The sequence below is a fragment of the Photinus pyralis genome, unplaced genomic scaffold (assembly GCF_008802855.1).
Source record: "Photinus pyralis isolate 1611_PpyrPB1 unplaced genomic scaffold, Ppyr1.3 Ppyr1.4_LG4, whole genome shotgun sequence".
Taxonomy (NCBI): domain Eukaryota; kingdom Metazoa; phylum Arthropoda; class Insecta; order Coleoptera; family Lampyridae; genus Photinus; species Photinus pyralis.
The window spans coordinates 47,051,768-47,076,772 of NW_022170511.1; the positions used below are offsets into that span (position 1 = coordinate 47,051,768).

At 35.3% G+C, this 25,005-nt stretch overlaps 3 protein-coding genes across 8 annotated transcripts; 2 read left to right on the forward strand and 1 right to left on the reverse strand.

Annotated features, from left to right (window-relative positions):
• Nucleotides 1-149: 149 nt before the first annotated feature.
• On the forward strand, nucleotides 150-3,301 carry LOC116169255 (protein tumorous imaginal discs, mitochondrial-like). Of its 6 annotated transcripts, XM_031485291.1 has the most exons (8): nucleotides 151-398; nucleotides 448-653; nucleotides 701-937; nucleotides 987-1,287; nucleotides 1,334-1,527; nucleotides 1,579-1,792; nucleotides 2,975-3,037; nucleotides 3,087-3,301. In XM_031485291.1, exons 1-8 carry the CDS (start codon nucleotides 233-235, stop codon nucleotides 3,212-3,214), a joined length of 1,509 nt encoding a protein of 502 aa, XP_031341151.1. In that variant the 5' UTR covers nucleotides 151-232; the 3' UTR covers nucleotides 3,215-3,301. The 6 variants fall into 6 exon arrangements, with proteins under 6 accessions (XP_031341153.1, XP_031341151.1, XP_031341155.1 ...); XM_031485293.1 differs by lacking the exons at nucleotides 2,975-3,037; nucleotides 3,087-3,301 and adding an exon at nucleotides 2,763-2,945 and having other exon boundaries at nucleotides 150-398; XM_031485295.1 differs by lacking the exon at nucleotides 3,087-3,301 and having other exon boundaries at nucleotides 1,579-1,805.
• On the reverse strand, nucleotides 3,297-23,178 carry LOC116169257 (potassium channel subfamily K member 4-like). The gene is made up of 5 exons (XM_031485298.1): nucleotides 23,146-23,178; nucleotides 9,806-9,915; nucleotides 9,200-9,746; nucleotides 3,842-4,093; nucleotides 3,297-3,794 (listed from the first exon to the last, which is right to left on the reverse strand). Exons 3-5 carry the CDS (start codon nucleotides 9,729-9,731, stop codon nucleotides 3,325-3,327), a joined length of 1,254 nt encoding a protein of 417 aa, XP_031341158.1. The 5' UTR covers nucleotides 9,732-9,746; nucleotides 9,806-9,915; nucleotides 23,146-23,178; the 3' UTR covers nucleotides 3,297-3,324.
• On the forward strand, nucleotides 20,958-21,894 carry LOC116169260. Its single transcript, XM_031485302.1, has 2 exons — nucleotides 20,958-21,109; nucleotides 21,159-21,894. The coding sequence occupies exons 1-2, from the start codon at nucleotides 21,074-21,076 to the stop codon at nucleotides 21,810-21,812; spliced, it is 690 nt and encodes a 229-aa protein (XP_031341162.1). The 5' UTR covers nucleotides 20,958-21,073; the 3' UTR covers nucleotides 21,813-21,894.
• Nucleotides 23,179-25,005: the final 1,827 nt, after the last annotated feature.

The window sequence follows — 25,005 nt, forward strand, 5'->3', positions numbered from 1 at the left end:
TTGTGGAAATGTATTGTTGCATTATGCATTGAGCTCAAGCTTTTATCGTACTATTTGAACTCATTGGTCTTAAAGTCACTAAGTTGGTGTAGTGGTATACCTGAAAAGCAATAACACCAACCTACACAAAATGTCCCATGTCAAATAAAATACACTAAACAAGAGCAAGGTTCTCTTTTAATTGCCGTAATGTTATGTTAAGTACACTTGGCAATAAAAAATTACAACAGCAATGGCAACAGCAAGATGTCTAATCTCCACTTTTAATCCTCGCAACGTAAATTTACTAGTTACGTACTTGCCTAACACAACAATTTCCCAAAGGTTATTCCATCACTGCATAAAGTCACATAGAAATACTAGTTTTAGGTTAGGATTCTGGAACACTTCCAATAATCGTAAGTTCGCAAGTCTTTTTTACTGACCACTTTATAGCTCATTTTGTAGACTTGCAAGTAACAAAGTATAATAACTTTCATACGACGAACCTGCTCAACAAAGACGATTATTACCAAACCTTGGGGGTTAGTCGAAACGCTTCGACGGCCGAAATAAAAAAGGCTTACTACAAACTCGCCAAGCAGTTCCATCCAGATGTGAACAAGGATCCGGGTGCTGCAAAGAAGTTTCAAGCCGTTTCCGAAGCTTACGAGGTACTGTACCTAATGTGTTTTGCCAAGTGTACTTAGATTGTTGATAGATATTGGGCGATGACACTAAACGAAAACAATATGATACGTGGGGCTCAACTGCCGAGCAGATGGGTAATATGGGAGGTGCGGGACGAAACGCTCAAGGTTTTAGTCAACAGTGGAATTATCAATCTTCGATCGATCCGGAGGAGTTGTTCCGTAAAATCTTTGGAGAGTCCGGTTTCCAGCGTGGTTCGTTTGATGATTTTGCTGAGTCCAGTTTTGGATTTGGCGGTGCAAAAGAGGTGAGGGGTGATTGTGAGTGGAGTTAGATGTAAAGGGGGTACTTTGCAGGCTGTGATTCGTTTGACCTTTACGCAAGCTGCACGAGGCACGACGAAGGATATCAATATTAATGTTGTGGACACGTGCAACAAGTGTAACGGGTCACGGTGTGAACCTGGTACTAAAGCTGTTCGTTGTACATACTGTAATGGAACTGGGTTTGAATCCATTTCGAGAGGGCCCTTTATTATGAGCTCTACATGTCGATATTGTCAAGGTACTCGAATGCACATCAAGTTTAAGTGCACCGAGTGTGAGGGCAAAGGGTCGACAGTCCAGAGGAAGACGGTTACTGTTCCTGTTCCGGCAGGTAACTGGTTTGACTTTGGCCGTCACATTTTACAAATCCATTTAAGGGATCGATGACGGGCAAACGATTAGGATGACTGTTGGGAAGGATGAACTGTTTGTAACTTTCAAAGTGGAAAAATCTAAGTATTTTAAGCGAGACGGCCACGATGTGCACACTGAAGCTGATATATCGGTATCCCAGGCGCTGTTAGGCGGTACAATACGGATACAGGGCTTATACGAAGATCACACTATACAAGTTGGTGACACCGACCTACGTAAATTGCTAATTTGTCATTTTGGTCTGTAGGTAATGCCAGGAACTTCTTCACATACCAGAATTAGACTAAGTAGCAAAGGAATGAAGAAACCAAACGGTTACGGTTATGGAGACCATTATGTGAATTTCAAAATTATTGTTCCCAAAAATTTGAGTAGTAACCAAAAGGCGTTAGTAACCGCGTATGCAGAATTGGAACAGGATACTCCTGGTCAGATATATGGAATGACATATAAGAACGACGGTAAGAAGTAAATGTAAATATGCTTTTTCTTTCATTTATTTGAATTGAGTGTGAGGGTTGCTTGTATTTATAGTTCTACTAGAAGTCTACCTAGTTTATGAAGATAGCAAGAAGGGATGATTTTCACTTCTAATCGTGCTTCTCTTTTATGGGCCCACTTCAACAATCCCTAAACTTATTGAATTTTGTTTAATTTAGGCTACTCAGTAGCTACGATCTATTTCCTAAAATTCCAAAGAATTCTATTACAAAGTTTTGTTTAACACCAGAGATAAATGTTGAGCCCAAATAGAAAAATCTGAACATGAGAATTCTATCTGGGTCAAGCAATCGATTCTAATAAATACAGAATTAATTGATTGACAATGACAAAAATATTATTCCGAAACACATACGCAATCATCAAGGAAGATGGGCACAAGCCCGTTACATTTACCCTTGGATTTGTTTAGATATGAACTTCTTTGGCAGGTATTGTGTCAAGGTGTCAAAATTTTAATCTCAGTTGCCAAGTCTATGAGTTTTAAGTTAATAAAAATTGCAATTGATTTATGAATCGTTATTGTCTGGGTCATTTGGTGAAGCGACCATTTTGTTTAGCATTTCTGAGATTAAGCAGTTTTAAGTAATAACTAATTTATTTGGTTGTTTTTTAGAAAAGGAGGAAAGCAAAAAACAGTAATTTATTAAATTTGATGGTGAAATGAAGAACACAGAATTCACTTGTTTTCAAGCCCCTATATTTCCCACCTAATGGAACTGATTATGAACATTGTGATTAAGTGGTGCAAATGTTAGTAGGTGTAGTGTTTGATTACATTGTCTACCATTTACGATTTACATACTGTCAGTATTAATTGTTCTGCTTCTGAACAAGTGCGTTGAACATTATACTTACTAAATATTCTGCAATTGTTTACTGTTACGCATGTTGTGTATATTTGTTCTAAACGCACTTTTTCTTTAGCAGGTAAAGGTGACGAAATACCTTTAAATAAAGAGGCAGATGTGACCAAAGAAGAAAAAGAAAAGGAAAATAGAAGTATATTATCCAGAATAAAAACGGCAATATTTGGTTAAGAAGTAGACAATTTTCTTAAAGTGTGTTTATTATTTATCAACAATACAATAAAAATAAATAGTTAACAAAGTTGTTTATAAATATTCTAAAATCTTTTACAGGCAACAAACAATCTATTGCTGAAGATCAGGATACTTTAGAAGCGATACGTCTAGCATTATCAGGTAAGATCACATTGTGCTCGTATTGTAGGGATAACATTTTTGTATTTAGATCGAAAAATGACAACAGATCCAAATGTTGGTGAGAACGTTAAAATGGCGCAAGTTCACGTGAAACCTGAGGTTAACGAAGATGATACTTATCCTAAAGAAAAAGAAGCGGAACGTAAACAAAATTAAGAATGACTAGTAGTACACTGTTTTGTCACATTAAAAATTTTCGATATGTAAAATGATGTTAAAAATATACACGGTTGTGCGCTATTATGTTTCAAAACCTAAGGCACATTTTAAGTATTTGTCAACAATCCTAATTTTAATCCTAAGTCTACAACGCCTCTAGTGGCAGATGTTTGAATGATTGAAACGATTGTGGCGGCTAGTACAACTGCAACTTCTAAATACAAAGCATAAAATACCCTTACTAGACCTGACGTTTTCGCGACGCCACCAGCAGGTGTAAAATCTAATGGGAACAACAAACTATCTACAACACTTCTTTGCCTAGCAAATCCAAATAATATTGCACCTAATGTATAATAAAATAGTATCGATACTAAAGGAAACCATTTTATTAACCCATTCAGCCATTTACACGATTCGTTTGATTCGCTGTAATGTTTGACAAGAACTTGTAATTTTCCAGCCGCTAGATTTCCCATGTTCAAAATGAGGAGGAAGTGTAGAGGAATTCCAATCGCGGCAAATAGAACCGCTGCACCACGTCCCAACGGCGTACGAGGTACTGGGGCTCCAAAACCTGAAATATTAAATGATATATTGTCACATTACGCTCGACGATTTTACCCAATGTGGTTAACAGGGACACGGCGAATAAAATGCAACCTGGGTACGTCCATATAAAACCGGCACCCCCCTCGCCGAAGCCGGAACTAACCGCATTTAGGAGCAGACCTTCATAACGCGCCATAAATTTTTGCACTGTTTGAGGCCACACTTCGGTGTGTTGAGAAACTTGGCGAAGTTCTGTCGCCAGATCGATTGAGAGTTCCTTTTGGACGGATTGTAAGTCTTCTGTTTGCTGTTCTTCCCTAGGACCTGTAAATGTAAGCATGCGTGACTGATTATTGGCGCACATGAACCGCGATTTCGTTGCGTTACCTTTTGCAGGGATTTTTTGGCCATGTATAAAACTAGAAAACCTTTTGTACGCTCTGGAGAGAGACTCGTCCATAATGCTCCGGGAGCCTATAGGACTGTTGAGAGCGTTCAGCTCTTTTGCTATTTCTAGACCTAGCAGTTAACTATAGAAAGATTTGGAACTAGAAATCTCTGAAAAGGCGCAAGAGAGCCTTCATATACCACATATTTTCTCTTATTCTTTGTGCAATGGATTTAACATTAGGTAGATATAGTTGTACAAGCCTAGCTGTAGCCAGAATGAAATAGCAGGAGTGGTGGGTATTTTTCTAGGGCGGGTTAAGAAGTTTTTCATAAAAACTTCCCATGTAATTTTTGTAAAGGAATCATCAACCGTAATTTCCAGTGGGGGGAAGACCGCACGTTCTAGGTGGGGCTCAACCACCCCCTGGCTACGGACCTGTAGTTGTAGTACGTACCTATCTACTTTGTATGCATGCACTGCACACTATTTAGGGTGGGCCAAAAGGGGACTGATCGACGACCCACCGCTTGGTGTAAGGTGAGCGTGAGCTGTCATACAATGACCGGCTAAAATATGAAACAAAGGGTCGTAACTTTTGATCTAGTGGGCCAATCTTCAAACTGTTGGTAATTGTGGATTCTACAGACCAAAATCTATAAGAAAATGTTTTTTCCGACTTAAAATATAGGCAAGTGTATAGCCTTTGCATTTTCACCGAAAATAGACTATCCCAAAAATGTTCGGAGAAACACTTTCCTATTAATTTAGCTTCGTAGATTCCAAAACGTGTCGTATTTTAACGATTGGACATCTAAATCAAAAGTTATAGGCAAAAAATCAAAGGGCCATAACTTTTGATCCTCGAATTCCTGATCTTTCGCAGTTATCATAATTATGTTAGTATAGCAGTGTCGCAGGTGCATAGACGTATGCCTACCATCATATGTCTATAGGCAGATGATGCAGTTTCACAGTATAGGTTCATTAATAATGTCCGTAATCGTCACTACACGTAAAGTACCTACTTTTCATTTAGAGCTTAATTGCCTTGGCCCATCTATCACAAGGAACCCTGTCCTAACTTTTTTCAAATTGCTAACAACTCTTTCTCTTTAATGTACAGTGAACATGTGAGAGAATAGATAAAGAAATTGGTTCGCAAACTAGAGACGTGTAATGGTCATGATACAAACGACTGAATGATGAAAGTATGCAATATGTTTCATATTTTAAGTGTGATAAGTGACGCTCTTCTCATTGAATAAAGAAGTACAAAAACGATGTTATCAATTCTCAATGAAGTCATTTATTACACTTCTTTAATTATTCATTAACCTTTGGCATAAAAAACTCTTATCCGTCTAATAAATTAATCTTCATTGTACGTTGAGCAGCATTTTTCCCACAACTACAAAGAAGTTCTATTGACATTTCCTGGCGTATTGAATTGCGGCATCCTAAATAAATCGATAATTCAATTATAATTGACTGACTTGTATGCTATTAATTATTGGAATTGGATTACTTATCGTTGAATTCAATAGCATGATATATTTTGTACGATGCAAATCGGCATGTTTTTTTTTGCAAATCACTCGTGCTAACGAATGACATATTGTGATTGACTCATATATAGTCTAGATTTCCTTTCGCTACCGAAACCGTGTTTAATGAGGAGGATAGGTAAGTAGGTACCTATAGAGTCACAAGACAAGGTTTTGACGTATAGAATCCAAAACGAGCAGAATTTCAAGAATTAGACTAGGTAGTATCAAAACTTATCCCCTTTTCTTTTTCTTTGGAGATAAATCTGTTAAGTCTTGCTATTTTACCAAAAATCGACACAAATTAGAATCACCGGAAAAGGAACTTTTCTTATAGATTTTGGGCTGGAAAATCAATCTAAAACAACCACAATTTTCACATTTGGCCACTACCTCAAAAGAGATACGTACCCCATTACCTTTTTTTTTTTGTTTAAAACGGTTTTTTTGCCCATAACTTTTGATGCAGTCCTGCCATCGTGAAATTTCTTGATGGTTTGAAGTTTACAGGGCAAACAGGCAAAATGTATTAGAAATGCTGTTTCTTGGTTGATTTTCTTCAGTGAATACATCAGTGTTTTTCTGAGAGCTTTATTTAACGTTTTTGTGAAAGTGAATAATAGATAGGTTTTCGAAAATTTGTACGTAAGAGTTACTCAGAAGGCTGAATCGATGTAAAACATTTTCAAAATGGTGCCACTTCCGTAGTAACATGGTTATTTTAAATGTCAGCCCTTATTATGTTGATCGCATTTTTGAATTCTACGTGAAATTTCAGTTCTTTTGAAGTACCTATAGTCCTCACTTATATCTCGGGATTGAGTATAATCCTCACTTACGTCTCGAGATTACGTATAATCCCGACTTATATCTCGGGATTACGTATAATCCCGACTTATATCTCGGGATTAAGTATAATCCCGACTTATATCTCGGGATTAAGTATAATCCTCACTTATATCTCGGGATCAAGTATAATCCTCACTGATATCTCGAGATTAAGTATAATCCTCACTTATATCTCGGGATCAAGTATAATCCCGACTTATATCTCGGGATTACATAATTTTAACTACCTTGTCCGTTCTACGCTTTCGTACATTATAGAAGAAAAGTGGGCGATAGTGGTAGTTTTTTAGGATTTTATGGAGGCAACTAATATTTAAACCCAAATCAGTTTCAGCGTCTCTCAACGAAATAGTGGAGTACGCCGTGAAATATCCAAGGACATTAACAATATTAGCCTCATGTTCAATAATGGGTTTTGCTCTAGGTCAGGTATATCAAATACGCGGCATGTCGTCCTGTATATCTTAACGTTAATAAAATCAATAAAAACCTTATTTTTTACTGTTTTTAAATAGTAGGCCATGGATTCGTTGAGATTTTGTTTTGTTTATTGTAACCATGGTAGTTAAGGCAGCCGATACCAATCAATAAAAATGGCTGATGGTAGAAACATCTAATTTCAAAACGAGTTTCAAAATTTTGAAAAATATGATATAGGTAAAATCTTGGTTTAAACTTTAAATAACCAAATGTTGTGCCTTATTGTATTGGTAATGAAGAGATAGCAGTGATAAATAGTGAAATTGAATTTTTCTGGAACGTTTAGCCATATAGGTAAATGCCACAAACTTTTATTTTAACATTTATTTCTTGCAATTATAGGTAGGTACAATCCTTACGAAATATAAACTCAAAAAATATAAAAAGATACAAAATGAACAGCCTTAGATTCTATGATTATGGTTAGGTATTACCACAGACAACATATACTATGTCTGTGGTATTACAGAACCCAATCTCACCATAATTTGCTTGATTAACTCGGGCTTCGCCCTCATTAATCAAACTGAAAATTCATGAAAAAAGTATCACTTTCAAAACTAGATCTACAAATAACTATTTCGTATAGATTTTGGCCTGTAAAATCTAAAACAATCAGAATTTTGATGATTGGACTACTACGTCAAGTATACACCATTTTCGTATTTTGTTTAAAACGGGTTATTGTCCATAACTTTTGATGTAGTCGTCCAATTGTGAAAATTCTTGATGTTTTGGATTCTACAGGACAAAATCTACAAGAAAAAGTTTCTCGGTTGATAATTTTTTTGACAGAAAATATACGCAAGTGTAAGTATTTATAGGGTGGTCGTGCTATTTTACCGAAAATCGACAAATTTCAGTTTCCTTATAGGTATATTTTGTTCTGCATAATCCAAAACGACCGGAATTGGACTACGTCAGCAGAATTGTTCAATTCTTTAATTTCAGTTTAAGTATAACTTTAGGTCGACCGATTTGTGTTCACTTTTTGTAAGAAAACTTACCTAACTGTATGGTAAAAGGGTAGGTACCCATCTTTTCGCGAATTATAAAACAAAGCAAAATTCGAATTACTTTCATGAACTGGAACTATTTAGGTAGACAATAGAAACATCATTGTGGATTAATGGAAGCTGTACTTGAAAGACAGCGTTGGGGTCACCTGACAGTATTTAAATATTATAGTGAAGCGCCTAATTTTCAAAGCGCAAAAAGCTTCATTAGCTTTCGCTATGATGGACGTACACGGTGCGTTGAATAAATATAGGCTCACTTACCTAAATCGTTTAGTTAATTCTGATACTACAATAAATATGGAAATGAGGCAAACGAGACTATGAATAAAATATATTTTTAATAACCCGAATAGGTATATATTTCCTGCCTATTATTGTTTTCGTATACTTGTATTGTTGTATGTTATTCTCATGCTCATGGTGTGTTAGTGATTAACAAATTTGCATTAAATAGCTTTAATTTTATTGTAAGATTAAGTATTCTCATAAGTATATGTTTGTTTAACAAGACCCAATACACTTGTTCGCGATAGAACCGCACATAAACAGCTTTTCTGGTCCTTGGTTTGGATTTCCGAGGTAAAAATTACCCAAAGTAACAATGCGTGAAGGTCACACACAGGGTGTACAAATTATACAAATCTGTAGGCAAATAACTCAAATCACTTCAGATTCGCACATTAGAGAATCGCCAGTGCATTGTTCGTAGTGTATGCTTAGGATTTTTGAATAAAGAAGTGGGAAAGATCATTTCGTGCTTTCGACCAAAATCGAATTAGTTTGTTTGAGTTATTGGTAACCAAAAGCAAGGAAAACGTTTTGACCATGACTGAAATATAATCGACTGACATACATTTCCTTCATCGTTTGTAGGACATGTGCTTTAATTATTTATAGATACCACCCCGACATGCGCGCCGTTTTCACCCATTACCCATTGTTTATATATTTTTGCTATATAAACACAATAGGTACGTCATGCCCTTATATAACAGTTACAATAATTAGCACTAATTAGTCTTAAAAGCCGGCGATTTCAAAATTACGGGGGTGCGCATTTTCATTACAGAAAGATAATAAAGTGGTGCTTGGAATTCGAAACAAAAAAACTGTGCAACACTTTTATCTACAACGAGAAAGCTCTTACCTTCAGTGTGATAAAAAGCGGCAGCCCCTAAAAGGGCCCAATTAAGTAAAATAAGCGTTAATCCGATTTGCGAAAAAATCCACTGGCTTAATGTTTTTCCCCAGCAGCACAATTTACTTTTAAACGAACAGCTACCCGAAGGATCGCACTTAATATCTGCCGAAAATTTTGGTAACAAGCGCAGTCTATAAGGAAGTAATTGCGAAGTTTGCACTCCAATGGAATGAAACCGATTTTTATAATTTCGTTCCGATTCTAATGTTATATGGTCAACATCGATGTAATTATCGCCACTTCCGGTTCGCATTTTGTCACAATTTCTACGGTTGAGTACAATGCAATCGAGAGTAGATGGTAATCTATTGCGTCGCGGAGACTTTTCCGATGGTGGTTGCTGACTGTCACTTTTGCCGCAATCTTCATGTGAAGAGTTAGTGCAGTCTTCTTCGGCGTCGCTCTGATCGTACGTTATTTTGTTTCCGTACTTTGAATTGATGATTGTGACGCAACCGTCCGATACTGGTTCGTACATTTTCGTCTCTACAATCTGTAATTATTAATAATTATAGATCGGTCAAATGATTCTAAATAAATAAGTAGGTAAACCTTCAATTCGCTCTGGTAGGCGAACCTCGAGGTCTTCGATCCGATCGCAATCCTCTGTGGATGAACCCGGGTCTTCCAAAGCGGCGCCCGGCGTTTCTGACGATTTACTCCTGAAATAAACAACACACCCTTAGGATTTTATTATTGAAAATGTAAGTACACCCACACTCGCATTCGTGACGCACAAATGTAAAGACACGAATTTCGAGACAGATACAAAAACCAAATTTGTATCGTATATATTACTTAGCAACAGGGATTAAAGACAAAGCAGTATTCCTTAATTACGATAACCCCAACAGGTGACCTCGTTATGTCCAAAACAACCCTTAAAGCGCGATTAATTTCTTTTACTGAAAGCGTCATTGAAAGTATGGATTAGTTTTGACCTACGCCTACTACCTACTTACAATTAATAAAATATAACAACACAACACTCCCTTCTCAAAATACACCCTTTAGGTGAACATTGTACATAGCATTTGTCTTTTTAATCAATAAGGATAACTACCCTTGTACCAAAAAGCAACACGAATCCTCAAAAATCTAGACGCAACTTAGATATTGAGTCGCGTTTAGTTACTCAAAAGCTGAGGAGCATTGAAAACCAAATGGTACTACCTGTACCATTGCAGCGGTCTATTTCCATATTCTTAAAGGGAGCGATATTTTTCAGAAGACTGTTTTCGTACTACCTTCTACTAATTTCTTTTGTGCCCATAATTCTTCTTTCAATATCTGTTTGATCCATACAGGAGTTATGAAACATCATTCCTAAGCATACATAGTATTTGCATGGTGTAACACTTTTGGGAAAAGGTAATCAATTACTATATAGGCAATGACTCCCACAAAAAGACGCCCAAGATTATTTTTTTGAGATAGGGCATCTTCCTTTCCACACGATCGCAGTTCTAAATTCCATAGTCTTTTCTCGAAAATGATGGTGTGAACACTAAGTATTGTTGAGAGAAAATTTAGCACCGGGATGCCTATGAGAAATGAAAGAAAAAACTGTGAAATACACGCATAGTTTAACGTGTACACCCTCTTCATTTTAGCGTTGCGACTCATTGGTGGTTAGTTTTTCCAATCCTAAAATCCCGCAGGATCCCGATACTTACAAGATTCACTCAGCAAAGTCGTTGTGGGGATATTGCAATCTCGGTATTGCATTCCCTATAGCTAGACTAAAGTTATAAGCCAAAAAACGACTTTGGGTGTAAAATTTGAAAAATTGGAGGACTGAGTAGGTTGCGAGTGAGGTGACTCAATGAAAGGGATATACATATAGTAGACCTGTGAATTGAAAGCCTGTAGAAGATCCTAAAACAATAAAAATATAATAAACTAGCAGACTCCGTGAATTTCGAACCGCTTTTGGGAAATCACGTTTTCTTGGATGGGACATACTCTCGATTTCGTTGGATGCGCCGCCTCACTTCGCAATCGCATACCTAACAAATGTGTATAACCTTCCTGTTTTACCAAAAATCGACTGCACCAAAATTTCTCGGGAAAACACTTTTTCTTATTAATTTTGGTGCGTAGAATTCTCAATTCGTACTTTTTCGATCAGAGTTCTCAATCAAAAGTTATAGACTAGAAACCAATTTCGAAAGAAAATTCAAAGGGCTGTAACTTTTGAACTAGTAGCCCAATCTTGGAACTGTTTGAAATTATGGATTCTACAGCTCACGTTCTATAAGAAATTTTTTTTCCGGGTCGATCTGAGACAATTTTTTTTGAGGCCCGAAAAAAAAGGCAGTGTATAACCTTCCTTTTTTACAAAAAATCGACTACACCAAAATTTCTCGGGAAAACACTTTTTCTTATTAATTTTGGTGCGTAGAATCCAAAACAATTCGTACTTTTTCGATCAGACTTCTCAATCAAAAGTTATAGACTAGAAACCAATTTCGAAAGAAAATTCAAAGGGCTGTAACTTTTGAACTAGTAGCCCAATCTTGGAACTGTTTGAAATTATGGATTCTACAGGCCACATTCTATAAGAAAATTTTTTTTCCGGGTCGATCTGAGACAATTTTTTTTCGGGGCTCAAAAAAAGGCAGTGTATAACCTTCCTTTTTTACCAAAAATCGACTACACCAAAATTTCTCGGGAAAACACTTTTTCTTATTAATTTGGTGCGTAGAATCCAAATCAATTCGTACTTTTTCGATCAGACTTCTCAATCAAAAGTTATAGACTAGAAACCAATTTCGAAAGAAAATTCAAAGGGCTGTAACTTTTGAACTAGTAGCCCAATCTTGGAACTGTTTGAAATTATGGATTCTACAGGCCACATTCTATAAGAAAATTTTTTTTCCGGGTCGATCTGAGACAATTTTTTTTTCGGGCCTCAAAAAAAGGCAGTGTATAACCTTCCTTTTTTACCAAAAATCGACTGCACCAAAATTTCTCGGGAAAACACTTTTTCTTATTAATTTTGGTGCTTAGAATCCAAAACAATTCGTACTTTTTGGATCAGAGTTCTCAATCAAAAGTTATAGACTAGAAACCAATTTAGAAAGAAAATTCAAAGGGCTGTAACTTTTGAACTAGTAGCCCAATCTTGGAACTGTTTGAAACTATGGATTCTACAGCTCACGTTCTATAAGAAATTTTTTTTCCGGGTCGATCTGAGACAATTTTTTTTGAGGCCCGAAAAAAAAGGCAGTGTATAACCTTCCTTTTTTACCAAAAATCGACTGCACCAAAATTTCTCGGGAAAACACTTTTTCTTATTAATTTTGGTGCGTAAAATCCAAAACAATTCGTACTTTTTCAATCAGACTTCTCAATCAAAAGTTATAGACTAGAAACCAATTTAGAAAGAAAATTCAAAGGGCTGTAACTTTTGAACTAGTAGCCCAATCTTGGAACTGTTTAAAATTATGGATCCTACAGGTCACATTTTATAAGAAAATTTTCAATCATGACGTTTTTTTTTACTAAACTACCAACTCTTTTGTAGTTTATGTTCAACCAATATAGGTGTATAGGTTGCCTTTTCTTTCCTCCAAGTATGATCGACCACAGAATGAACTGATGCCTGCAAAAGGGCAAGACCAGCTAGTTCTTCGGCAGATTGAATTCCCAAAGCTGCAAATTTGATTGGCAGTGTTGCAATTTCCCAATTTTCAGGGTTCATTTTTACATTAGTGATTGCTTGAACAGAAATCCTTAATAGGTGATCGAATGCTCGCAGTAAATCAATATTTTCTCGCTAGAAATGTGCCATTTTCCTGACATAAATAAATAGCTATTGTTTAAAGTTACTTTCATTGCACTATATTTTATCGGTTAACGCATAAATAAGATTCACGAACTTTTTCTTGGGAAATATCTAATAAAACATATTATTACTAAGCCATAATTTTCGTAATGCAATACCTGTGATTAGATATAACAATATTTCTAATCTGCTGATATTGAGATATACCAACGCTAATAGTGAATTTCTGCTTTCCGCGAAAATCCGGTAAAATATTTATTTTTCGTTGGAGTTTCAGCTGCAACGTTGGAATCTCTTTGAGGGGTAGAAGTTTGCAGTAGACACACACCACAGCAACGTAACTTATTACATCCAATACCAAAGACATTCTAAAAGCAACATTTGGTTAAAACTACGCCAAGCATGAGGCAAATCTGTGAAATAATAAATTTCATTGGAGGAAGAACTATAGCCCGTAAAGTGCGTTAATACGCAAATTTAATAAACGATCTTCAAAATTAAAACAGTATGCCTGCGTGCAGTCGTAAAGGTACCAGTAGGTCCGATAGCTGATTTCGATAATTAGTATTCGCCTATACTATCAAAGGTACAACACCTTTAATATGCTCTCATACTAAATACAGGGTGTACTGTAACACTCCCCCGGCAACTAAAAAACGAAGTCTCTGGAAGAAAAACATAAAACGAGAACTCTTGACCATATTTATTTATCTTATTTATTTTATTCTGCCTTTATTAATTTCTTACAAGGCGTAAACAGTTACAAAAAGGGCATGTAATGAAAAACAAATTATAGCTGCGAAATTACCTCCCCATGGATGGACGCAGGAATTCCATGAGACTTACTGAAAGGCTGTTGGAAATACTATAACTAATACATTTTGCTACGCTCGAAGTTTATGAAAAAAAAATATTTGCGGCAGAGCAAAGCAATGGACTACTTTCCCTGTATTTTATCGCACGTTCGAAATCTACATAAAAATCTACGTCGTATGATACCAATTTCCCCATACCCAGCATCAAAAGTTTTCAAGTTATTCAAAATTTCTCAAAATTTTTGATATTTGACTGCTTTTTGAGCCCTGCACCTATGACTCCGTTGACTTGAATTTTAAAAAGTTTTACAAAATCAACAGTACTGACTTGATGCTGCATGATAATGATTTAAATTTTGATCGCCCTTCTACAGGGCCTTTAAAAACTAATGGTCAACTTTAATAACTTCAAACTTTGAAAAGTTCATTTTTCAAATGGAATATGCTTTATTTTTTAGCACTATGAAATGTCCAAAATAATTCTACATCGATCAATTATTACATTCCCTATACCAGTTATCGAAGGCAGTAGGATAATGACACCTCGCTATTTGATATACGCGTATAGTATGAAAAGATTAGTGTTCTGTTCATGCTGAAAACGGCGTTGAAGGGTAGAATAAAACGGTTCGTGCGATCATTTTAAATAACCTTATTGAAAGACACCAACGGGGGAGTTTTGTCAGCATTCAGGGTGGGCCTGTACCTAGTTCCAAAACTAATTTCGCATACTAGACGAAAAGCAATGGTTCGAACGTCTGCTCCGTACTTATACAATAATTTGTGACTAATTTACAACACATACATGCCAGTACTGCGAGACAGGAGTAAGTTAATTTAGTGTGCAATTATTGTATTGACTTTTGGAAGGGTACAAATAGGTAAATACGTTCAAAATGAAACCGCTGAAAAGGATAAATGAACACTGACATTTGTTTTAATTTCTCTCTTGCAGGTCTGGTGTTTTCCATTTGTAATGAAACCGCTGATAGGTGCGCTTATTTATGCGATTAAGATGAAGGTGAATTTTAAGTAACCTTTTGCTGGCATTCTCATGTTCTTCTTGATCATTATCAACGTAGCGTAAGATGGAAGCTAGCAGTCTCTATGCAGAGCAATCGTTGGGCCTCCTCCTCTCTATAGAGAGTTTATACTATGATTTTGTTTTGTAATCAAATCAAATGCATATACAAAAATCTGTGTTTGTCCGGAGTATTGGAACGTGCATAGGTATGGCTTTCTCTTTGCATGAACAAGACATATAATAATAATAGGATGGCAGTCAATTTATATAAAAGTTCAGATTGAGAGCTTTTTATTCCAGTTTGTTTGTCCGGAATGTGATATACTTCCTGCGACATATGACATCACATAAATAGTTAATACCAGTCAAAGAACTATTTTTTTTGTAAAAGTGTTAGAGAAACAGACCGATGTAATAAAATAATCTAGGGAGGAGTCAGGATAGTAAATAATTCTAAAAGGTATCTAAGCACCAACTAAACTAAATATAAATACTTAAGGTGGCGTTTACAAAAAGTGCAAAAGTTTTCCAATGTAAACGCCACCTGAACAAAGCTTTTAATATTGAGAACTGGTGAAAGTCTGACAAAGCGAAATCACGAGGGTGAAAAATCAATTGGAATCGCAAACCCACAAAGTGCTGGAACACAAGGTATCACAAACGCACGGATGCATTGTCGTGGTGATATAAGATTTTTTCTTTGTCCTGGCAGATATCCGAAAATATTCCAAAAGGTCCCGCTTTGTAATTATAAATGTTCAGGTCAAAACCTAATTTTACTGTAGTTTTCTTGGACTTTAGTAGCGCCCGAGCACTTTTTGTTCCGGTGTCAGCAAACAACACCCATCACACGCTGCGTTTTTCACATGCAATGCATGATGTACCCTTTCTGTCGAAACCCCCACGCTATTAGCGACTCTGCAAATTCATTTAAATCGATTTTTTTCTGGAACTACTGATCGGATTTGAAAAATAAAAATAGTGCTGGAAACATAATGAACATTCCTTCTCATTCACCCCGTTCTTGGGGCTGAAGTTATGTAAATAGTATTATTTAATTTAGATTTTAGATTTTAGACGTTCTTGACAAAACTGTCGTTAAAATTGGCATCGACTGTTTTCAGTAGGCCACCCTGTATCCAATCTTACAAACCATAAGATTACCATTTTCAAACTGGCAATTAACTTCAGAGGATTTGAAATCTTTCAAATCTTCTTTACATGTACAAATGTCCACAATTGCCATAGTCAAACAGGAAGAACCGTGGGTCGTTTTTCTGCTTCAGAATCTTTGACCATTTTTAAGTCAGTTGCATATAAATAGTAGAGAGCAAAAATGGCATTAACCAATTTTTAAGTTGGTTTCATACATTGTAAATAATATATGGGATGTAAAACGAAAGTGCGCATTTAGCGTGTAAATCGTACATTTCCTGGAGTGGCATGTTATTTCCAGTGAAGTGATAAGCCATCCACGTAATCACCATTCACATGACTATATAATTACAATCTGGACAATTGTCCATATGCCGGTTCAAAGACCCTCGATGACACTCTGTCACATCGGGGCGTACTTGAATTAGTAATACCATGGCGTTGATGAACTAAATGATGGATAGTATGACCTTGTATTGTTATTTATATATCGATTTTGCTAAGTACATAAATTATCTTACTATTATTCATCATAGAACATTCATCAATTATCTTTGATAAGCCCTTGCCTGCGATTAAATTAAATTAGCTCTAGGGACATTTTTTAAATTTATCCTAGTGTCTGCACAAAAATGAAGCTAATAAAAGAATAAAAGTTCCACAGATTTGAATGAGCTTTATAGCAAATGAAATTCCATCTGCGCGCTGTTTACTGGTAACACAATATTTAAAGTATAAGTATTTGAGCACTAATTTTTTAGCAAAAACGTTACAAAGTGCCCGATTTATATAGTCTTATCGTGCTATATCCTCAAAACATGAAACAACCTGATCATAGACTTTGTCAATGGAACCTCATGTCTCAACACATAATCTGAACTCTGCTGCTGCTACATGCTGCACGCATGGCGATTTCTAAAATGAAAAACCGCACAAACGTTTTACTTATTCGAGTATAATCATTAAAACAAGGAATTTTCTAAAAACAATTTTAGTTAAAGATAGTTTTCACCACTGCAACTCGATCGAAGAGAAGTAAGACTCCTTTCAATGAAATTTTGTTTTGCGAAAAATTGTTAAAACTAATCGTATAATTTTATTGAGGTTACAACGTCAACGAAGACAGTCCTGCAAGTAAAAGGCTTGAACGACCTCTCATTTCGATCACGATATGTTAGAAAATCGACAAAAGATGGCAATTATTTTTCACCAGGCCATGAAACGCGAGTGTCCCTCCAATCAAAAGTGGGCTTATAATAAGGGCTGTCTGTAATAAAAACGGACAATAACGCCATTTTTGTAAGAAAGTTCGAGGTGGGCTGGATTTTCATTGCAAATATATCGACCTTAACGGATTAATGTTATTCTTAACATCAGAAAAGTTATAAAAGGAGATGTGTTTTCAATATAATAATCTGAAGCAACAACCAATTTTTTGATCATAATTAATAATGAACAGCTGGATATATGGGAAATTGAATCTGTTACGTAAAGCAAAAAAAATTTTGTACTCGGTGGATCAACGTGTTTTGTCTTGCATTTAAGGGATTAAAGTGTCAGTTTTTTCTCGCTGGAATTGAAAAGCAATGAAGGGCTAAAAGTGACAGTAGGTAGTAGGTAGATAATGAAATATAGACCACAATTTAATAATTAATGGTTACCTTCAAATGTGCGTTCTGGTTCGTGTACCATGTTTTATAGTCGTTATATCGATTTCGATAGGAATGTATTCTTGAATATATGGGAGGTAGTAATTAATTGCCTCATAGCTTTGTTTATAACAAAGCTCATAGTTTCGTCTTCATCGTTTCAAGTATACATTTTTGGCACAGATGTTTTGTAGAAGAATTTACAGTATTGTAACAATTGTAGCATTTACGACACTACAATCAAACAAAATTTGAAATTTGGACATAACATTGAAACTTGAAATAGCGTATAGGTACAGTTTGCTTGATTTTAACTGTCACAGCGGAAAAGAAATTTGCAAAATTTTATTACATATTCTGAAACTATGTGATATATCGTTAGAAACAGAATTTTATACAGTTTCAGAATATGTAGATTTTATAAAATTTGAATTATTTTCTGCACCTAATATTTTGATTTTCAATTGTCTTTTTGGTCATAACAGAATACAAAAATAAATGTAGAACAATTTTTCTTCTATAAAATTTTGTCATATCTCTAATACGCTGTGACAGCTCAAATCAAACAGACTGTATATCACAGGCCCAAAAAGCGTCTCAATCCCAACTTCGTTTTGGGCAATAACCTGCACTTTAGTCCCTTGGCAGAAAGAGTACCCTCATCAAAAAAGCTCTTGCAGTTTTCTTCAAACGTCAGTAGAAACAGGTCATTTCATGACATAAAAGTTTGACATTTTAGACGTCATGTCCGTTGGCATTGGCAGCGTATAAAAGAGTCCTGGTTGCCATAGACAAACTGCCAATGGCCACGAGGACTTTTAGAGAGTGAGAATCTTCTCTGAAAGGAACAAGTAAGTACAACTTGCAAGCAAGACAAAATTACAGAGGGAGGGATAAAATTAAGTGGAGAAAGGTATATAGCGTGACCTCTGCAAAATAAAGAACTAAAGTAATAGCAACTCTACCATAGAACTAACTTACATCTAAACTAAACGGAATTACAGAGGAAATACATAGATGGCGTAAGAATATTGAAATGAGAGTAAGATGCGAAAAAAATGTTACTTAAATGGAATTTAAATAAACAAACACGTTACAGAACAATGTAATTATGAAGAATTCACTCTATTTACACTTGTAGGGCATTTTTAGAAGGTATATAGGATTGTTGATTAGCTATAATTGATGTATATACCTATTTGAGCTCTTATAATACGCATTCGAAAACGTTTCTGAACGATCCATTAGTAACAATTTATGACGAACAGTTTTACATATAAAATTGAGAATGTAGCGACACATTATTTGCCTTTACAATTAGATTCACAGGCGGGAATAAATTTACGTATGTAGTTGAATTACAAAGCCTTGAAGTCTTTCCTTTTGAACGACAAAATCGTCTTTCTAGCAAAACATTTTTCTTTTGTGTCAAGTGATCAGTAGGTAAGTAAATTTTTTTTGTCTGTCAATAATCCATTCATAGAAAGAAAATTATCGAACCTTTCCTGTATTGTTCAATAGTTTATTTGTTTTTACCGAACTCATCAAATTTGCTTGCATGAAAATGTCGAATATTGGTTGCTAAATTCTCGAAGTAAAATTTGACATCGTTGAAAATTTTGTTGTTGAAGATCTAAGAATTGTTGGAAGTGATTAGCAACCATCTCGAACGTCTTAAATTACATTGAAGTATGCCATTCGGAGACTTTTAGTAAAATAGCTGGTCTCGTTTTGTACCGCACATACTTATGCGACGATCACTCATTTTTGATCGCTATGTTTTTAAAAATCCAATAATAATGCTTTTAAACATTTTTAGTTAAGATATTATATCATAGATACTTAATACTCGAGCTGTTCTATTCTTGTGAATGGTTAACTAGAAGCTTATTGTCAGACTAATACACTGAACCACCACATCTTTTCCATACACAAACCGATAAAATCTATTCAAACTATAACAAACAGCTAAGTACTCTAAGAGTACAGCTGAGATTTTTCGATTTTTCATATTCATCATATTTTTAGGATCTTTTTAAACTTCATCGCGTTCTTGCAATTCCTCAGGATTTCTTCAAATTTTTTTGATCCACCAGTATTTTACGATTCTTTGGTTCCATCCATTTTTTCATATCGTTCCATTTGTTCAAATCCTCAATTTTTGTTGTATTGTATATCAAAGTGTCGGAATAGTTTGGATGCTTGGTGTCTTTAAGAGGCGGAGGTAGCTTACTGGTGGCCTTCATTTCCGTTTTTCTTCCGACTGAATGAAGGTACTTATACTCTGCGTTCTAGATAAGGATGTATATCATGGGGATCTCCGAAATCATAGAAGATACGACAATGGTCAAATTAGAAAAAAGTTGTGCAATTAAATTAATGTTGTGAAGAAAACAAAATTCCGATTACTTTATGCCAGGCAAACCGATATTTGCCAATTTCCTTTTTATTTTTTTCATTTATTTCAACTGATATAAAAAATAAAAATAACTTCTCATTGCCACGATTTGAGCTTTACAAAACACCGTTGAGAGATTTTCAATACAACGTTTCGTTCCTTAGAAACCATCATCAAATTTATTTTTTTATACGGCCCGCAAAAAAAATACATACTGTATTGAGCAGCATTTTTTATTACGAATACAACGATGTACAGCACCAAAAAAAAGAAAAGTTGGAAACGCGGGTGGTTTCAACAGGTTGGTGCCCCCCCGAAAATGGAACGTATGATCGAATATCTTTGCGTGAGTAATCTTTTGTCTAGTTAATGCTCCCATAAGTCTTAAATTTAATTTTTTATAAAAATTGATAAAAAATATAAAAGTAAACCTAAGATTAAAGTTAAATTAATTTGGAAATTGGAATAAAACTCCTGTTAGGATATTTAGGAGTACGTCTAGAACGGAGCGTAAATTTACAACTAATGATCACAATTGCTCTTGAACATCACTTTACAGTCAAAGATTCAAATTCTTTAACCTACAGGGGTCTGATTCGTAATCTTCAAATTGTTTTACTTCTTCCAAGATTGTTCGGTCAACATCGATAATGCAAAAAACAGTTCCACCTTCAATATAGGCAGGAATAATTGCGTACATTCTTTGGTAGTACAGACAAAATGCGTCAAAAATTATCGTTGCAGAAAAGGAAAGGAAAATTACAACAAAGCTATTGAAGTATGATTCACACGCAACGTATGACTTATACTAAAATGCAACAAACATTCCGTGAATACTCATTGATAAGTGATGAAACGTTGGATATGATAGTACTTTTTCTTCTGGCGATTGCACAAATTGATAAAGGTGCAGTAAAACTGACGATAACATCTCGAATATAAGCCTGAGAAACAGGAAGGCTTGAACCTGTACTAACCCCGCATGCAACATGAAACTGATCATTGTGTCACTGTTGGCCATTCAAGTAAGTCCTACCGTTTTTACTGCGAACTAATCTTTTTTTCCATTTTAAGGTCGTTTCCTGCAGATGGCTACTACCCTGCAGAAGGGCAGAAGTCCAGCGCATTTTGAAAGAGGCCGTGGAAGATGTTGTAAGGAGTTTCGACTTACATAGGATAAATGAGTTGAATCGTACGTGTAGCAGTGGTATTGTAGCCCAACTGCAAGATGTACAGGAAGCTGTTGAACATACGAGTCGTAATGGCGACGTCGATGAGTGTATTCTACCATTAGTTGCGCGCGTTGAGGAAGCACTCAATTTGCATGGAGTTAATATAGCAAGCAGGTGCCAAGCTGGCAATATCAAGTCCATTTTTAGAGATGCAGTCTCGCACACTCAGAGGTGCATAAACAGACCTTTGGCTTCGTGCGAATACATAAGGAAGTGCGTCGCTGCTGATAATGGCGAGAGGAAGAAGCATATTGTACGGATTGTTAAGGAATATACGGGATGTGTCTTGGGCGAATGCAGAGCAATTCAAAGAGATATTCAGCGTATCGTTTGGGAAATTCGAGCCTGTGCTCTTGAGACTACTTCGGACGCCTCCACGCCTTCTAGTTGGGATGACACAGGAGTCCCGTATGAGCCAAATTCCTCTAACTCCACGTCGGATGATTTGGAGGAGACAGAAGTTACGTCTGATGAGGATGACACACCTTCTACGTAGGTACACTTAAATCGCAGCTATGAATCAGACTATAAAATGTATATTATCAGCAGACAATAAAACCTCATACAATTACTATAAACATAGGGTTATATTTTATGTCAGGAATGGTAAAACACTAAATCTCCCCACGTATCCAAAATTTAATGACAAATTAAAGTTGACAGGTAGTTTTTGATGAAAAACACGACATGTTTCGAAACGAACCTCGTTCCATAAAACATAAAATTTTTTATCATTACATGAGTGTTAGCTAAAAAACATTAAAATTAGAACTTAACTCAATCATGAGTGAAACTTACCAAGAGGAAAAAAGTGATGTAAAAAATTAATTAAGTTTAAAGATGACACATTTAAATTTCAAACATTTTTCAGGTTGTTGTGTCTGAAGGACAACAAACAATCCTTTTTATAACATAATTAAATTAAAAGGGAGGCCCCAAAGCGGACCACAGCTCAACAGGAAGAAACGTCTAACAACGTGGTTAGACGTTTCTTCCTGTTAAGCTGTGGTTACATAGACTCGAGTTAAACGACTACAAAAATTTCTTCTATTTATGGCGCGTAGGTATGAAGTGAACCCCTCATTTATAACATTTTGCAAATGTAGAGTCCTGGAGGCCCGTATAAATACTTTTTGGTTCTACAGTTATTGATAAACCTTAGAAATAGTTCCGACATAAGTAGGCAATAAAAAATGAATTTTGAAGAAATGGGGAGGAGGGGGGGGGCTTCACACAGTCACGTATTGCGCCAAATGTGAATTTTTTAGAATTCTAAAGTTCCTAAGTCATTAAAATAGGGTTAATCGGTAATAAGTCGAATCTGCTAAAGACATCAACCGAATATGTAGGTATCTAAAATATTTATTGAGTTTCTTTTGCTTGCACTGCTGTCAAGTTTGTGTGTAAAGTGGATTGCATAACTGTCGGGCATATCAATGCATGCACTACTTGTAATTTAAAAATTGAACCATTGAATAAGTAATTATAGTTAATTCAATGATTGAACAAAAGAAATTTGTATCTTTAAGTTAAAATTTATGCACTGTTTATTATTTCCATCCGTATGTCTCTCTGTTTTATTTTAGTATTTTAAAGAGAGTAGTGTTGCTCTAAACTTTTGGTAGTGGACACCTCAAATAGGCATTGCAAAGAATTATGTGAACTTTATACACAAATATACCCCACCAAATTTGCAATTCTTACCTAACGAAGGCGAATATAATGGCTTTACGCCGCCGTTAGAAATACCAGGAAACGTCATTCACGTATAACTCACGCCACATCAACTAGCGGTAGAAAGTGCATGAAACTTACTACAAAGAACTTACCCTTCGTAACTTTTTCCAAAAACGTAATTTGTTGTCGAGCCGAAACGGAGAATGATAGGAGCGTCGCGGCGCACCCCGCCGTGGCGTGCAGGGTGGGCGTATGTACTACAAAGACTACAGTTAAAAATCCTGAAATGCTATATACTTCGATAATCATTACTAATTAAAGATGCAAACGCCGTTAGTACTTTAAAATATTCTTTTCAATTAAGATTTTTCAATGACCAAGATGAAGCTCAGCGTTGTCACAGATATTTTCTTTACGTATATCTGTGGCGTTGTACAACCTTCATCTGGAGTGGTTGATCAGTAGCGCTACGACTTTCTGAAACTATTGAATGGTGTGGTGTAATGTTGTCGAAAACAGCATATGTCTTATTCATTACGATTACACTGAACACGATTTGCAAGAATCATCGGGACAATTATTGGAAAAGATTGTTTTAGGATTAAACTATGTATAAAAAAATTGGGAACGCTCTTGTACTCCCCCAGTTTGAAAGACAAAGCATCCCTTTTTTTACTTGTTTATTTAATTAATCAATTACTATGAAACCTACGGTGATCGGGTTTGTCATATGGTTTTGTTATCAAAAGAAGTTACTAAATACGGATTTTCAAAAAAATCTGATGAATTTCACTTGGTAATAGCAAACTGTTAATTTTAGAGATCAATTTTCCACATTTTTCCATAAGAAACAATAACAATTGAAAATAAGCCTTCCGTACCAACTGTATCTTATAGAAAATTTTATTTTAAACAAGTTCATGTCTATTCATTCTTTCCCTCAGAGCAATAGTTAACGAGATATTCGAAGTCAAATGCGAAACAACACGACATTTTCTCATTTTTTCTTCGTTTTTTGTTAATAACAATATGTTCCGGGAGTTTCCGGCCATGGGGGACTATGATTTTCCGATTCAGCGGATTTTTTTTACATAAGATACACTTGGTTTCGTTGAGTGAAATTACAACATCCAGTTTATACTACTTTTAAAGCTAATTTGACTGGACTATACGTAGGTATGTATATCTATACATTTTGTGCTACAACATAAAACATTTATACAAAATAAAAAGAAATTTCAAGGATTCTGAAACTAGTTCAACTATTGATAATAGTATTGTTTAGTATGATGTTATTGAATGTTATATTTTTTTAAATGAGCATCTCATTTTAGCTTAAAAAATCATAATTACTACTATCACAGCTGTAAACTATTACATCTGTGCTATTAAGTGCAAGGCGAATTAAACATTACCCAAAAATTGTTTTGCGATTTTGTTCTTTACGCTGAAAACGATTTTAATTTTGAAATAATTTAAAAAGAGAATGGCAAAATGTAATGCTTCCTAAATTAATTGAATTTCATAAAAAAATGTATTCTTCCTGAATTACGTGGCGGCCTCATGCTGGAAAAATGAATTAAAATGCAATTGATGTTGATCATTATTTTTTGACATCGTAACCCACTACATTACATTGATTTTCTCATTTAAGCTTAATTTTATCGAGATGTTTTATGAACATGACATCACGGCATAATAATTATTAACGCACTAATCGAATTCACTTATGTACTTTGTTGTCATTAATACAACAAATGGTAAATAGTCTTTAAACGTATTAGGACAACTCACAGAACCTAGGGATTAGGGATACTTTAATTACCTACATATTTAGTATGTACCAAACTTGATCCAGGGACTATCAGGGAGTGAGAATCTAAAGACTTTTTGAATTATTAATCCAATTTAGAGAATTTCCTTTCATGTTTGAAGCAAAAGGCAACAATGATTAAAAAATTTGCGGAAAAAAGGAGTAAAAGCACTATCGTCCAAATTACAAACAGTTTTTA